At 41.0% G+C, this 15882-nt stretch overlaps 1 protein-coding gene across 2 annotated transcripts in view; it reads right to left on the bottom strand.

The window, feature by feature from the left end:
- Positions 1–4497: 4497 nt before the first annotated feature.
- The window catches only part of ITGBL1 (integrin subunit beta like 1), a 211372-nt gene continuing 199987 nt past the window's right edge, over positions 4498–15882 (bottom strand). For both annotated transcript variants that reach the window (XM_047084690.1, XM_047084745.1), the window contains 3 exons: positions 12646–12792; positions 5071–5184; positions 4498–4589 (listed from right to left, as the gene is read on the bottom strand). In XM_047084690.1, coding sequence (XP_046940646.1) covers positions 4498–4589; positions 5071–5184; positions 12646–12792 — 353 coding nt within the window. The remainder of the gene's footprint in view (positions 4590–5070; positions 5185–12645; positions 12793–15882) is intronic.

Genomic DNA, 15882 nt, shown 5'->3' with positions numbered 1-15882 from the left:
GTATTATTCAATTTACATACAAAGAGTTTGTCTGCATTGTACAGTTTCTGTGTTTAATACCATTTGTTGTATTCACACATACAACATACTGAATAAAATATTGATATGAAGGCATATTACAAAACATCAAACAACTTTATGTAACAAAATGGCATCGCTTCACCCACAAATATAGAGAAATATCATGTAAATAAGTTGGTACACTCAATTTCCCCCTTTACCATGCCAAAGAAAATTTTAGCTCTTTGATGATACCTCTCTTGCTATTTTTCTGGGATAAGACTCCACCAGTTTTCCCCTCAAAAATTAAGTTTGCTGTTATTAAGTGCAGTCTGTCATTATCAATGTTCTGTATAGTAAATCCGATGGAATTCATTTGTATCTACAGACTGTGTGTTTTGTACCTCCATGTACATATGTCAATTGCATCGAGTCTCTCTAATGTCACATTCTTTTTGCATGCATATCTGGTAGGGGAGGGTTATTTCTACTGATCTGTTATGGTAGCTGATGGCTTCACCCATCCCTCAGCAATGCTCGGGAATGTTAATTGTTTTGATATTCCAGGCGACACCGGTTTTAAGTTTGCTTTCTACAATGTTTTGCTACAACTTTACCTGGAAAAACTGCGGAAGCGATGCAGGTGGTGCACCCCATGTAAAGAGTAAAATGGTACCGAGCAACATGTCCTTACAAATCCTGCAGACGTTAGAGATCCTTGCTCTAAATGTGTGCTCGCCCGGAGGGTTTTGGGGTAGGAGGTGGCGTTAGGAGCTCCACACGGGGCCTGCAAGACTCCTGCAGTCCTTCTCATTACCTCCTGGGGAATCCTTCTCGTTATTTACCTCCTGGAGAGTGAGCAGAGTAGTTTTAGCACACCTGCCCAGTTGCTCAATTAATGCCTAAAGCATTAAAACAGTCAGATGTTTTCGAGATGACCAATGTTAGATTTGGTTTTCTTTTACAAACCAAACCAAACCAAACAACGAAAACTTCTTGTTCCTTAGGTTAGAACGTGTGTATCGCTTCACTTAAGGTTTTAGTCCTAATATTACAGAGAGAACTAATGCTTCAGGGAGAGACCAGATTGACTAAGAGTTCCGTTTTAGAAAGAAAGAAAATAATTGAAAACTATTTCCAATTTTATTTCAGAACAAGACTATTTCCAGGGAAAGCAATTGGCTAAATGCCGATATACCAACATCCAGATGAGAACTGTATCGCTTTGGAGAAAAATACAATTCCCAGCTTAAGTTTCTTAGCTTACAAGGGGTTACACAGGGCCCGTGGACCCTTGGATACTGACTAGGGCTTCAAAGTTTTGACAGGGAGTCTGCAAACAAAGGCTGAGTTGTGATTTGTTTTGATTTGTTCTCAGTTTTCTGTATCATTCGGTCTAATCCCGATGTTTGCTGGCAGAGATTGTGTTTGTATTTGATGTGGTGGAGGCCATTCCTTTCAAGGTGCTGCAGGCATTTGGATTAGCTGAAGGGTGCAGGGAGAAAATGGGGTAAAATGTCCTCTTGAGTCTTAGGACCCAATTCGAATTATATTGAAAAGTCCTTGGGGAAGAATTCCTCGGTGATGGTTTGCCAACAAGCATGGCGCGTGCCAACAGCAGCAGCAAACGTGTCCTGTCACATCCCTTCCCAACTGACGTTAATCTCCCTGTCACAGGAACTCGAACAAGCCGAAGAGATTCGCACATTTCCCCTTTCACCTGTTACAAGTTGGTTCCTGCCCTGCCTTTGTTTGAAAGAGGGAGTTTTTATCTTAGTAACGGGATTGAAAGTCAAAATACAAAATCACATTGAAGAAGGGTAGGATTTACGTCTTTACATGTAACTATATTTTATTTTTTCCAATTTAAACATGTAAATTAAATAACTTCTTAATATATCTATTGATGTTTGCATTGCTAGAGTCAAAATCACATACACACATATGAAATATAGCAGACAGAAAGAAGTAAAAAGAAAATATTTCTGTTTTAAAAGAAAAATATTCCTTAGAGATTAGGTACCATGTGACTTAGGCTATCACTCAGTTTTGGTTCAATAATTTGTAGCTAAATGAACCCGGAATATAGCTGACTGTATTTTCAGCCTTGTCAAAAAATTTGGACAAATCACATTTCAATCTTCATAGTATAATAATTTCTCCATATTGAAACCTTTTCTCAAAAAAAAAAAAAAAACCCATACATGCTGAGGACATTTTCCTTATATGAAAACATAAAAATTGAAGCCCTTTCATTTTAGTTAATACAAAGGGATAACAAACAGAGGGAGTTAGGAGAAAACTAAGACGCACCCAGGAATACAGGATAAGACAAAGGGAATGAATTAAGGGCATCTCCAGTAGAACATGGCTGGCAAACTACTTACTGCTCAGCTGGGAGCCACATCCAGCATGCGGTCTGTTTTTGTATGGCCCAGGAGCTCAGAATGAGTGTTCTGTTTTTCCTTTTATACTTCTAAAGTGTTAAAAACAAACAAACAGAGAAGAACACGCAACAGAGAGGTCAGTGGCCCACAGAATCTAAAGTATTGACTAACTGGTCCTTTATGGAAAGCAGAGTTCTGCAGTGTGGGAAGCTGCATGATGTAGTGAATTCTGATGATTGCACATCGTCCGGTCATCAAAACTGCTACTGAATAATTACAATATGTTTGAGGCTAAAAATGATTAGAGAGGAGGAAAGAATATCATCTATATGATTTCTGAACTGCTTATATTTCCCTCGTTTTACAAAACTGATATATCAACGGACATACTCAATAATAGAGATACAACTAATATGGTTGCACTTCCATCATCTCAGGATAGAGATAACAATTTTATAAATCTATTAAAGTATGAGAACACTATTAGTACTATCAAAGTCAGCATCAGATAAATTTTCTCTTAAATAACTTTCAATATTAAATTTTTAAGTAACTCGGTAAATGCATATTTTCCTTATTTTTTGGTGATTTGACTTAATAAAGTCCAAGCCATGACTCTAGGATATTTACATCATCAAGTAAAATTTCCAAGTAAAAATTTTCATCTTAAACAATGCGGAAATGATTTTGTTACATTACTCTAGGATTTTACAAAATATAATTCACATTTAGAAAAAAAAGTGGGTTTTTTTAGCTCCAAATAATTAAAGGTTGCCTAAACTAATGTGTGTAAGTAGATTTAACTGTAAATATGTAAGGGAAGTCCTAATTATTGTACATTTTCATAATTCAATGTGAATTTCATACAGAGCAAAATTTCACCATTAAGAAAATAAACATTTTGTTCCTATCACTGAGTGAATATTTGTAATTTCTACTTAAGACATTTCTAGATTTTTTTTTTTTAATCTTCTGAGCTTTGAGACTGGTGCCATTTGATCATAGTATCTCTTCTTGACTTCTTTGCATGATGCTTTTTCAGTAAATAATGTATGCTTAGAAATAAGAATATTTTAAGGGAAATGAATGCATATTTCAGGCCCATCCTATGTCCAATTAAATATTCTTTCTAAAAGGCAAGTTACCATGGCGCAATTTACAATAGTGAGAAATCAAATTCCTTTTACACCTAACCCCTCCCTGCCCAGTTTACAAAATGATCTAGTAACAGAAGGTGCCCCTGAATACCAATTCATTTTGTTGTTGTTGTTGTTAATCATCAGTAGGTAAATATATATTGACACAGATTGTAAGCAACTTAACGTCACTATTTATTAAAAATGTTAAATTGTACACTTTTCATACTTCCTTCATAAGGGAATCTTCTTTTGTGAATTTAAAGTGAGATCAGATGCATGACTTACTGGCTCAACCTGACCAGTCTTTTTCTTTAAAAAGCACTGGTGATCCAGCCTTTAGCCCCCCCGACACTAGCCCTTGTGCCCGTTTGTCTTTACTGACTCCAAATGGAAATGCTGAGTGATAAGGAATCTGAAAAAATATGATGGATGGATTTATGTGAGGATATATCTTTTCCTTAGATTCAAATGTGGTTTTTTTTTGTGACCACTTTTTTTGTGGCCTTTGTAACAACCATGTAATTCAGTGTTTCTCAACTCCGGCACTATTGACATTTGGAGTCAGAGAACTTTTTGTTATGGGGCTGTCCTGTGCCCCGTGGGATGTTCGTAGAAGCATCTGTGTCCTCCATGCACTAGGGGCCGGTAGCATGCCCTCCCAGCCCACCCAGTGTGACAATTGAAATTATCTGCAGACGTCACCAAATGTTTTCTGGGGTGGCAAAGTCACCCTTGTTGAGAACCACAGGTGTAAATTCTGGAGGAAAAATTCTTTCTGGCCTTATTTACATCAGATTTTTGCCTAACTTGTTTTTTAATGGGTGCCCAGCCTTCACTCAGGCATTCAGAAATAGAAAAACATGCAATAGTCTATTTGACCTGTCCTAGTGGTGATTATACATGGTTTCCTTTGCGTTTATGTGTCCTAATGGTCTACAAACATAAGAATGCAGTCCTGTCCCACGGGGTCGTTAAGGATAGTCTGTGCCGAGCCAGATCTCACACGCATTTCCATTCCATCCGCGCCAGCATTCACAATTTCCACAGCTACATATTCCATTCCCTGCAATAAAATACAGGGGGCGGGGGGTCATCATCATGACCGAAAGGCACCAAGTTCGAGTGTGTTACTATAAACCATGCACCAAGTTCAAGTATGTTAGTATAAACCATAACCGTTCCTAACCAAAACCATTTCATTCATCCTCTGCAGATTTTACTGCACGGCCATGTTGCTATTAACTTATTAAACAGCTATGGGACCTCTGATCCTTCAAACGATTAACAGCACCTACTTGGTAGCACCAACTATGCAGTATCCATTCAGCAGTGACCATCTTGTATCACTCCGGCTGAACTTTCTCTACGTCCCCACTTCGCCTTTAACTTATCTAGCACACGTATCTAACCATCTATCAGGACTTGGTAATTGGGACAGCAGTATCTACCACACACACAGCCACGGGCAGCACCGTGGGGTGGGGGGCCGTTTGTCTTTCTCACAAACCGGGAGTGCGGAGCAAACCAAGCAGGTCACACTGCACCTGTGCAAATGAGGCCGTCGTGCTTGTCACAGTCCCTGTCGTCACAGTCACAGAGCTCTCCAGAAATGTACCACTCTTCAGCAGAGCAGATGCACTTCCCACAGTGGCAAGAACCTGAAATCACAAAGGGCATCATCACTAAGGGTTTCTGACTAGAATAGAACATCGGCAACACACGGACAACGGGCTTCTAATAACCCACCTTCCAAAGGTAAAAGTTTATCGAAGAGCCTGTTGCTCAGAGGGGAGCTTTACTTACCGTCATTCATAAAGGTCATCCGGGAAAGGCTTCATTATGGATCTAGACAGTTGCAATTAGCCTTGAGCAAATGTTCCATGGCCCGGGCTGGTTGAAATGTCAATAAGAGCAGAATGTGCTGATTCTTAGAGATGGCCTTCCGAAAAGGTGTTCAAAAATAGATGATTTTTTCCCTCTTTTCTTCTTTTTTTCCCTCCTTAATTGAATCATGTTTTAAAAGTGTCTGCTCTTCAAAGGAACTGAATGCTAAGGTCCATTAAATAAGGATGCATTTTATAATTAAAAGTACCACTAAATTATTGTGCTGCTCCTTTTGGATTTTTGCCTGCATGCTTTTCTTAGGGTGGCTCGTAAAAGTGCTGCACAGGGTGGCTCAGAAAAGTGCTCAAAACGTACACACGCTCACTTGTGTTCATGTGACTTATCGGATCTCACCCTCGGGGCCTCCCGCCATGATCAAGGAGACATATGATCCTCCCAGAATGTTCATCTCCTCCGAGGTTCTGGGTCTAACCAACTTTCTCATTACTTCACCCATTTCCTCTTTGTCCTTCCTCCCTAATGAAAAACATCCCCTTCTGTTATTAAAACTATTTTGACCTACTGGAAAACAATTTTATGAATGGTTATTTAAAAGAAAAGAATATACATGAATTAAATGATGTCACAAAGAGAAGAAAGCTCTCTTGGTCTGCACGTCTTTACACGACAGGCTAAAAAACCCTCACACGGCAAAATTACTTCCATAGCAGCAGTAAAGAACTTTAAAATTAAAACAGAAGCACATATAAAAAGGACCTCCCCTTTTCTTCTGTTTCCTTGGATTGGTTTTTCTTTCCCAGTGTGATTTCCTTTTACTAAATGAAGGGTATCACTAAATTTTTCAGATCAAAAATCACCTTAGGAAATTGTGAAGGAGAAGAAGTATTTTGATATATTTAACAAAATTCCATATTGCTCAGTTCAAAATGTACTGGGACCAATCACGAATTAGTGCCTCCGTGAAACAGTGATTGCAAAATGAGTTAGCAAGCTGGAGGATAAAGCGGTTACAGAAAAGAATTTGCATTTGTCACAGATATCATCAAAGGATTTGTATAAACGTGTCCCAGGCCTTAGGCACTTTGTGATATTTCACGTGGAAACTGGCATATGCATTTAGCTACAAGAATCCCCAATGGCCAAATTAAATGTGTGACATTCCCTGTCACACTTCTCAAGGTAAGGGAGTAGTCAGAATTAGTGATACGCTGACAACTGTGTTTACACTGATTAACTTCTTGCCTAACCACAGCATGATTTCATTTAGACTGTTTTCCTGAGGGTCTGGGTTGATCTACATAGTCTTCAGTACAATCCAGACAACTGTCACTTCTGATGAGTGACTGGCAGGCTGCTGCCAGTCACTGAGCCTGCTGGTCTGTCTGTGAGGGAGGGTGGCTCCTTCCTGGTCATGTCAAGGTACAGTGTTTCCTTACTTTAGAAATCTATCTTCATTTTAAAGACTTTTTTTCAATTTTCTTAGGCACGGAAATGTTCAACATTCAACTGTTCATTTAGCACATGGTTAGCGATCTATCTGCAACAAAGAAAACTTGGGGCATGCCATTGACTTTTCATTGCAATTTCTTCAGAAGGCACCATATTTAGTGCCTTACTTCCACGAGTAGAGGAAGCTCAATTATTTGAAGAATTTGACTGTTTTTAGTTGTTTCTAAAATAGTACCTCCTTTACATTGCAAAATTATTTCTACAAAGCAGCAGAAGCAAATGACTTTGTATGTCCATGATATTCATGTATCACACGTAGTATATCTTTTTTTTTTTTTTTTGGTCACAATTCATGAGAAGATCTCACATTTCATTTTCAAACTTTTCCCTTGATTCTGGAACTCTTCTAATTACTGCTATAGCTGCTGAAATACTTAGCTTCCAGCCATATCAAAGTATTTTCCTAACTGGAAAGCTCAGCTAAAGTCAATATAGTAGACATTGATAGATTGTTTGACAAGTAAATTTCAGTTCCCAACGTCTACTAGTTACTGAAATACTTAGAATGAAAAATGGGCATTGATTTCTGTGTGTTCTCTGAAAACTAGCTTTTCTCAGTCAGCATCATCCCCAGCTGTGCTGTTCCTTCCCGTTTATCAATTCTCAGTGCAACTTAGAGGCTGGAAATTCTTCTACGGCTGGTGAGACTAGGCATAACCTAGCATGTAATAATAAATACGCAGTGGGATAGTTATCAGAACCTCTTATAGCCTTTGCTGTGGAGTGCTCTGGCTGGTTTCACCAATAGCTAGAGGTCAAATTGCCTGTCTTTGCAAAGGGAAAAACTTAGGGAGAAGATTCTATCAGACGGACATAGGCCACCTGACTGCCAAGAGGTGATCAAGTGTTGAGCTCAGCTGGCCAGCACCCACTCACACCCATGAGACCAGTCCAGCCACAGGGTGCAGCCGGCCCATTTTGGTAGGACTCTCAGGTAGTTACCTCAGGACCACAACATCACTAACCCATTTATTTTCCTTCTCCATGTAAGGCCCCCAAGAAAGCTCCAATCTCCCTTCTGTGCTTCTTACTGGCTTCCATTCCTGGGTAACCAGCCACATTTTCTCATTTGTCTTCATAACATCCTTAGGACTTAAGAAGGAGAAGGAAATCAAATTCTTCTGCCTTCTTCAAAGATGAGAAAATGGAAGTACAGGAAGGAGAAGAGGATTTCTCATGACCATATGGCCCAGAAACAATAGTTATCCCAAGATTTCAATCTGATTCGGTCTTCTTTGTACCCATCTACCTATCTATCCGTAATGCCTCTCACAGGAAAAACTTTCATGTCATTTCATGAAAACGAGTTGTGTGTTCTCGGCTCTGACGAGACAGCCACATTGGGTGAGGCAACCAGCCCAAGGTGGGTTTTGAAGCGCCACTGGTACCCTTTCCCTTTCCTGGTGGTGGAGGATGAGCAGGGGTGGGGTAGATGGTGGGACAGGTGGGTGGGCGTGAGCACCGTGGACTTCCAGGGCTGATGTGGGACTCAGCATGTACCCCTGGAGAGCTGGGGGAGACAGTCGATGATCTGCAGTTACACTCATTGTCACACAACAGCATCTTTAAGGGTACTACAGGCGACAGCCTGTATCTAGCTTGAAGTTATGAACATAAAAAGGTTACTGTGTACTCCTGGATCCAAATAAATAAATCCCCAAAGAGCCTATGAATTATGTCACATATTCTGCAAAGGTGGCTAAACTCAGGGGAGACCTGGCTCTAAGCTCATCCCTCGGTCATTCACAGAAACAACTTGAGTCTAAGGGCAAGGCACCTTTGTTAGCTGCCCCATTAATAAAGTTGGATTTTCTTTTCCGTTCATCAAGCCTGACAAAATGCTGCAACCAGACATCCCCGCAGGCAGTTTTCACTATTGTACTAACTACTCCATCTGTTATGAAGGTCACAACAATGTATCTTGTTTTAAATTTTTCTATGGAGTGATTTATTGTCTTGGCTATCAATTTGTAAAGAAATAAACGCTATTTCTTCATCGTCTCCGGGGGTGACAACTTTATTCACAGCTCACGGGAAGAGCACGTTCTGGACTTGTCTTTGTGGTGGACACACCCGGCTGGCTCTGGGCTGTGAGCTGGCAGCCTTGTGACCTCAGGCTTACCCCGTGCCTCTGTCCCATCATAAGCAGACGAAAAGAAGGGCTCCAATCTCCTCTGTGATAATCAGGGTGAGGGGGTTTCATTTACAAATTTGAGAAAAAGTACATACACTTCTGGTAAGTCCATGAGATTGAGAAATACATGGCCCTAGTCAAGTACCTTGGAACAGCCTTCTCATTTTCGCCACCATGTTAGAAGGCTGTTATGTTAGTCTGTCTCCTGCACTAATTCTCCTGTGGTTGTTGGGGTGGAGATGGGATGGCATCCTTCGTGGGGACAGGAAAAACTCCTGTAGCCCCACTCTCCTCTGTGCCTACGGTTTCATGATCTTGGTTTTGACCCCTCTTCCTCCATAACCTTTCCTCTATAATCTGATGGTTCCAGAACAGGAGGAGAGAAAGAAGCCCACAGTCAGCTGCTGCCTACAGTACGCACGTCCGCCATCAACACTAACACCAGCCTCAAAAAGTACACCCTCCAGGCAGCTGGTACATTCCCCTTTGAGTTTAATGACTCTAAACCTCTCCACTCACTGAAGGATAAACAGTTTAGACAAATATACTTTCAACCCTTCATTGATCTCTGGATATATTTCCATCACCCAAAGCAAACAATTTGAAAAGGCATCAAGCACAGAGAGATTTCCTTGTATTGTTTTGTTGTGCTTTGTTTCGAGGAGATGCCTTTGGGTCAATATTTAGTCAACGTTTTTTGTTTGTTTGTTTGTTTGTTTTGCACTTTCTACATTTATGATATTGGAAAGTAAGACCCTGCTCAGAAAGTAATGGCTTTAAAAAGGATGTTCATTTCTTCAAAAGAAACTACTCCTCTTTGTATGAAATTCAGTTTAGGAATGACAGACTGCTACTGATGTTTGGCTTTGTGTTTTCTTCCTGTACCTGTAGCTGGATATGACTTAGCCAAGGCCTGCTAGTGGACAATGTTGATGATTCAATAGCGTATCTAGTGAAACACACACAGACACACACAGACACACACAAAGTGGCTGATTTTTGAAGTCAACAAATATAAACAAGCATACTAATGTTTTCTTTTTTAGTTTTTTTAATGTTTATTTTTGCAAGAGAGACAGAGCGTGTGTGGGGGAGGGGCAGAGAGACAGGGAGACACAGAATCTGAAGCAGGCTCCAGGCTCTGAGCTGTCAGCACACAGCCTGACGCGGGGCTCGAACTCACAAACCCTGAGATTATGACCTGAGTTGAAGTCAGACACTGAACTGACTGAGCCCCCCAGGTGCCCCAAGCATATGAATGTTCCAATGCAGATGGGCATCCTCATTCTGTACAATTTCTATAAGAAATTAATATCTGTATTCCAATGATAATGCCATTATGGAAGACCAACTAAAAAATTCTAAGCTTTAGGGCTCTGTGTTTGGAGCTGTACTCAGAAAGAAGAAATTCAGGGGCGCCTGGATGGCTCAGTTGGTTAAGCATCCGATTTCGGCTCAGGTCCTGATCTCACTGTCTGTGAATTTGAGCCCCGTGTCCGGCTCTGTGCTGACAGCTCAGAGCTTGGAGCCTAGAGCTTGCTTCAGAGTCTCTGTCTTCTTCTCTCCCTGCCCCTCCCTCACTCACACTCTGTGTGTGTGTTTCTCTCAAAAAAAATGAATAAACATTAAAAAAAAAAAAGAAAGAAGAAATCTAACTCAGGTTAATCATTCTCACTGCTTTGTTATATGCAGGACACTACCTTCTGATCTGGTAACATTTCTTTTCTTCCCTCCTGCTTCCAACCTCGAAGGCTAATTCCATCCCACCTCCTTTCCTGTTTTCTTTGTCAATCTCCTTCTCCACCATTCCTTCCCTCACTTTTGCTTTTCCCAACAGAGCTCAAACCTAAAGCAAGTGTTTCCAGGAGCTGAAAACCCCTCCTCCCCCGAGAGCCAAACTGGTGCTAGATTCCTCAGGGAGTTGGAATGAGAATGAATTTGTTAAGAGAATAACCGGGGAACAAAGAGGTTGCTTTAAACCCATTGGGTTGTCACCTGACGGCTGTCACTGCATTAGGTTGAAGGCATGGCCTCCTTGGCAGACCACAGCAAGCACAAGGTCTCAAACACAGCGTTCCTGGGAACCAAGGGCAAGCACGGCTGTCTATTAAAATTGAGCCTGTTCCAATTTTCAGCCTTCCTCCAGGAACCACATGTGGTCACAGCATTCCATCTGATTTTATCTCTGGAGTTATGCCAAAAAGCCTCTTTGCACCTGATAGTGTTGGTCTTTGGCGATGGGTAAAGGAACAGCCACTGTCCACGGGCATAGCCCCACAGCACCTCCTGCTTCAGAAACCCCTACCTCCTATTCAGCCATTCTCTTTGCTTGACTCTGTCTCCTTCAGAAAGATATTTACGTGCTAATCCAGACCCAGGGTAGGCGTTTCATGTCCAGTAGCGCCTTGTCTGAAAAGGAGAGGGAGGGGGCTGTCTGTTCTGCGAGGAGGCCGCGCATTGAAGAAGTTGGTCAGCTCCATGCCATCTAGTTCCACGGAGGGCAGCTCCGGAACATTACTGAGAATCAGGCAAGCTTCCAGAGCCTTCCTGGTGTTTTTCTAGGCACTGGCAGGGAGGAACGTGACAGCCTCCTAGACAGGCCCATATGCACTATGAGAGGAGGATTTTTAAAGTCCTTTCCAGAATTTATACAGAAACATCAACATCAAGGTATCTGAAATGTAATTTATTCATATTCTGTCTCAGAAAAAAAATCTGTTCTGCTTTTCTCGGGCAGTGGGTAAGACTCTTCTCGAATTTGTTTCTCTGATAAATGTTTGAGCTGGTGGCTCCTTTTCAATTGACTTGCGAATTACAACTTCCATGCAAGCTTAATTTGATATATACTATACATATATATACACACACACATATATAAATATATATATACATACTATACATATATACATGTGTATATACATATATACACATATATATTATGATATATACTATACATGTAAATATACTATACATATATATATACTATACATATATATACATATATATGTACACACACACACACACACATATATGTACATGTTTGGTTGGAATATTAATGATTTTTAAGCCAAAGAAAATGACACTAGAATTTGGGGATACATATACGCTTCTTTTCCTTTTTTTCATGAAACAAAATATTCATTTCTCTTTGAGTCTTTCTCCCACCCTCAAGCCTCCCCTCCTCCACACACCCATCTACCTAATCTAGCTTCTGAAGTTTCCAAAGTCGTGCTTGTTGGCATTTCAGGTACTTGTGATCGCTTTTCCGAGTTCTGGGCTGTGCTATGTCGCAGGTGAACTCAACAATTACCCTTTTGCCTTTTTTTCACTCCATTCATTGCTCATTGTGTCTTGTTGCTTTTTCTTCTTTATGCAATTATTAGTTCTGTGTCACTCAGCAATGAGGATATATACAAGCGGCTGAGGCCCTTTTTGCAGGAAAACCTTCCCACGCGTTTCATTTTCTTAGATCCCAAACTTCCTGCGGTTACCTTTCAAGTCTGAAGTCTGGTACAAGCAAGGGTGGTTTTCATTCCTGCAAACCGCAGGCGTGTAAAAGGTTGTACGTGCCGCTGTACAGACCATGTGTCAGAACAGGGACCCAGTCCAAGCTCCGGCAGGAGATACTCACCCTTCCCCGAGCACAATATGCCATCTGCTGATTCACACAAACTCTTGCTTTGTTCCTCCGTCATGTTACACTTCCGCGGGTGCTGGCAGAGCGTCCCGAACCAGCCTCTGTCACACACGCAGCGACCACAGGAACACGTGCCATGGCCTGCGAAGCAATCGCGGGGTGGGGGAGGGGCGGCGAGAGGGGGAGGTGGGTAAATATCCAGCTGAATCACAGTTTTTAAGAAAGAAATATGCAAACCATAGGACCTCATTTCCTGTCAAGCGAACGTGCTTTCCTTTATACAGACTCAATTTGGCATGTCATTGTTGAAAAGAACTCCACAACGGAGTTCCGGATTAACATACTATATTTGAATGCAGCATAGGAGATGGACCGAGAAAGAAAGAAACCTTGAGACAATTTAAAATGGAGTTTCATCAACCTTTCTTGGTACCAAATGCTTCTTCATTTGCATTTTTGTCAGTACGACGTCTCGGTGCGTTTCCTAATTGTACACACCAGGGATGTCCAGACCAGCTTGCAAGGCTGGTCACGTCACCATCGCTTGCTGCATTTATTGACTGCTTTCCTATTGTTTACTAATAGAAAACAAAAGGTTAACTTCCAGGGGAATGGCTTATGGCCATCATATTACTCTGTGTACCTCTCCCCTTACTAAGAAGAACAGATGTTAGTGTAAGTAGATTTATGGTACAGATGTTAAAAACAGCCTGAGGCTTTGACTCCTGTCTGGGAATTTTTTCCACTTGTTTTTGTCATTGGCTCCCAGTTCTGGGGATGTTTGTCTTTGGCTGTGTATACAACACCGTATTTATGACAGTCATACACCGGCATAGAAGTCTGTCTAATGGCCGCCAACACCCCCATTACACTGTCACATCGTCCCCTTTTAATTTCTTATTTCCAACCAATGCTTTAACCTATATGCACAGCACCTTACAGCCAGATCTCCAAACAGAACCACCAAAAAACTATCTGTCTGGCAAAATTTTACTGATTATGAACGGAGCATTTTGCTAGGTACCAGGGCATACCAAATCAAGCATGGCAGTGATGACAGGTAGTTTGAACTGCTACACAGTTTAAGGTATACGCTTGGCATTCATGGGCACTTTCTTCTTAAAAAGTCTCTCCTAGAGTGGTTTTCATGACATTAGACGCCCCCTTCTCCTTCCAACACTTCTCTTTTGCCCATTTTTCCACATTTTTTCCCCTAATCCCGTTGATGTGGGTGTTCCCTGATTGTCTCTTCTATTTATTTTAATTTTATTAAATTAAATTAAATTAAATTTTTATTTTCATTTATTTACTTTTTGAGACACAGAGACAAAGTGAGTGGGAGAGAGAGGGAGACAGAGTATCCCAAGCAGGCTCCACGCTACCAGTGTAGAGCCCGACATGGGGCTTGAACTGACGAATTGTGAGATCACGACTGGAGCCAAAACCAAGAGTCGGATGCTTAACCAAGCCACCCAGGCACCCCGACTGTCTATTCTTAACCTTCTTTTCTCTCTCTCTGATCTCTCTTTTGAAAAAGTCATAAATCACAGGCTGTCAGATAACTGCGATAATTACTGGGCTATATCTCCAGCCTCTAAATTCCTCCTAAAGGCCACTCCCGTGATTCTTACTCTGTATTCCACTAGTATCCAAACTGATACTTCTAGACTTGCATATGGAATTTTCTTTCCCACACCTGCTCTTCTGTTTTGCGTATTTCTTTCAGTGGCACAACCCTGCTTCCAGTTACCCAGTTCGAAACGTTTTGAATCACATTTGAATCTCTCTTACTCCCCTCTTCTAAAGAGTTGCCAGAACCTGTTGAAACTACCTTCCAAAATGTCCACCACGTCACCATCATCAACCTTTGAGAGTACCTTCTATCAGGTCACTCTCCAACATTTGTGCTCCCCGCTCCCCACAGCACGACTCTACTCACATACAGCCTTGAGAACCAGCCCCATGCAGCTTCCTAATGCTTGTGGGATGAAGGTCACCTACTTTAGTCTTGCTTATGTTTGAGGTTCCTGAAACACACCCAACTTTTCCAACCTCACTCTCTCTCTCCTCTTCTCCCCTTTCATGCACTTCACCATTTGAACTGATCTGCTCATTGTCCCTGTACATTTCCTGGGCTTTTCTGACTTCTTGCATTTGTCGAGATGGGAATCCATTCTTCCAACCTGACACAGCCTGCTCCTGATAAATTTCAAAGCTCAGGGAAGGTGACTACACCTTTGTGAAGATTTTTCTAAGGTCACCAAGTAAAGTTCATCTTCTCCTCTGAATTTCTATACTACTTTATTTTTCGCTTCTATTGTGGAACAGTGTCTTCCACTTTGCGATACCCAGTTATGTATCAAATAAACCCATTACTTGACTGTGAATTCCTTGAGAATAGGAATCACTTCTGATTCATCACTGCAATCCTTCAGAGTCTAAGCACACTGCCTTAGACATAGTGGATCCTCAAAAAACAAACAAACAAACAAACAAACAAAAAGACCTTCTAGATTGAAATAATTTGTTTTTTTTTTAATCTCCTTCTCATTCCCTCACCTCCACCCCCAAATCCCAACTTAGAACTATAAACTGAATCCAGGACATGATTATAGGCCACTGAAGGACAATGGACAGTTTTTGGATGGCTGTTCTACTTTTGTGTTCAGTAGGGTGGAGTGAAGTTAGAGAATTGGTGCCCCCTAGGAGCTACATACACAAAAAATAGTTACCAAATTGATTATATCTTGACTTCACCAATAAAACAAAAGTCTGCTTAAAGTGACATCTATTTAAGATGTTAAAAAAAATTGTCCATCTTTGGAGGCAGATAACCTGGGATACAAAAAATTGAGAAAGAGCTTCTGTGGACCACAGACATCAAGCTATGGACTTTCCAAATGCTCTTGTTTCTTACTGACCCTGGGCTAGTAGGAATTACCATCAATTGGACATAATTGGAATCATTTAATCCCTATTGCAGAGAAAGCCATTTTCCCTTTAACTTAGGATATCACTGAGAATAACTAAATGGCTCCTCACAGCAAGTAATTTAATGTAAAATTTATATTCAAGGAAATAGGAGATTGTTTTTCATTTATTAGCCCATTCATCACATCCTTCTGCAAAATTAAGTTGGCATCTAGCCCAGACAATGGTCAGAATGCATTGGTATTCAAATGCTTTGCTTTGCCATTTACATGGCTTCTCTTTACTTAAAAATTTTAAAAA

Source organism: Lynx rufus, unplaced genomic scaffold (assembly GCF_022079265.1).
Source record: "Lynx rufus isolate CCGP_SWC_20201006 ecotype Redwood Valley unplaced genomic scaffold, mLynRuf1.p SCAF_1, whole genome shotgun sequence".
NCBI classification, from domain to species: Eukaryota; Metazoa; Chordata; class Mammalia; order Carnivora; family Felidae; genus Lynx; species Lynx rufus.
Note: the sequence above shows the minus strand (reverse complement) of the source record. Positions and strands in the feature narration are given on the sequence as shown.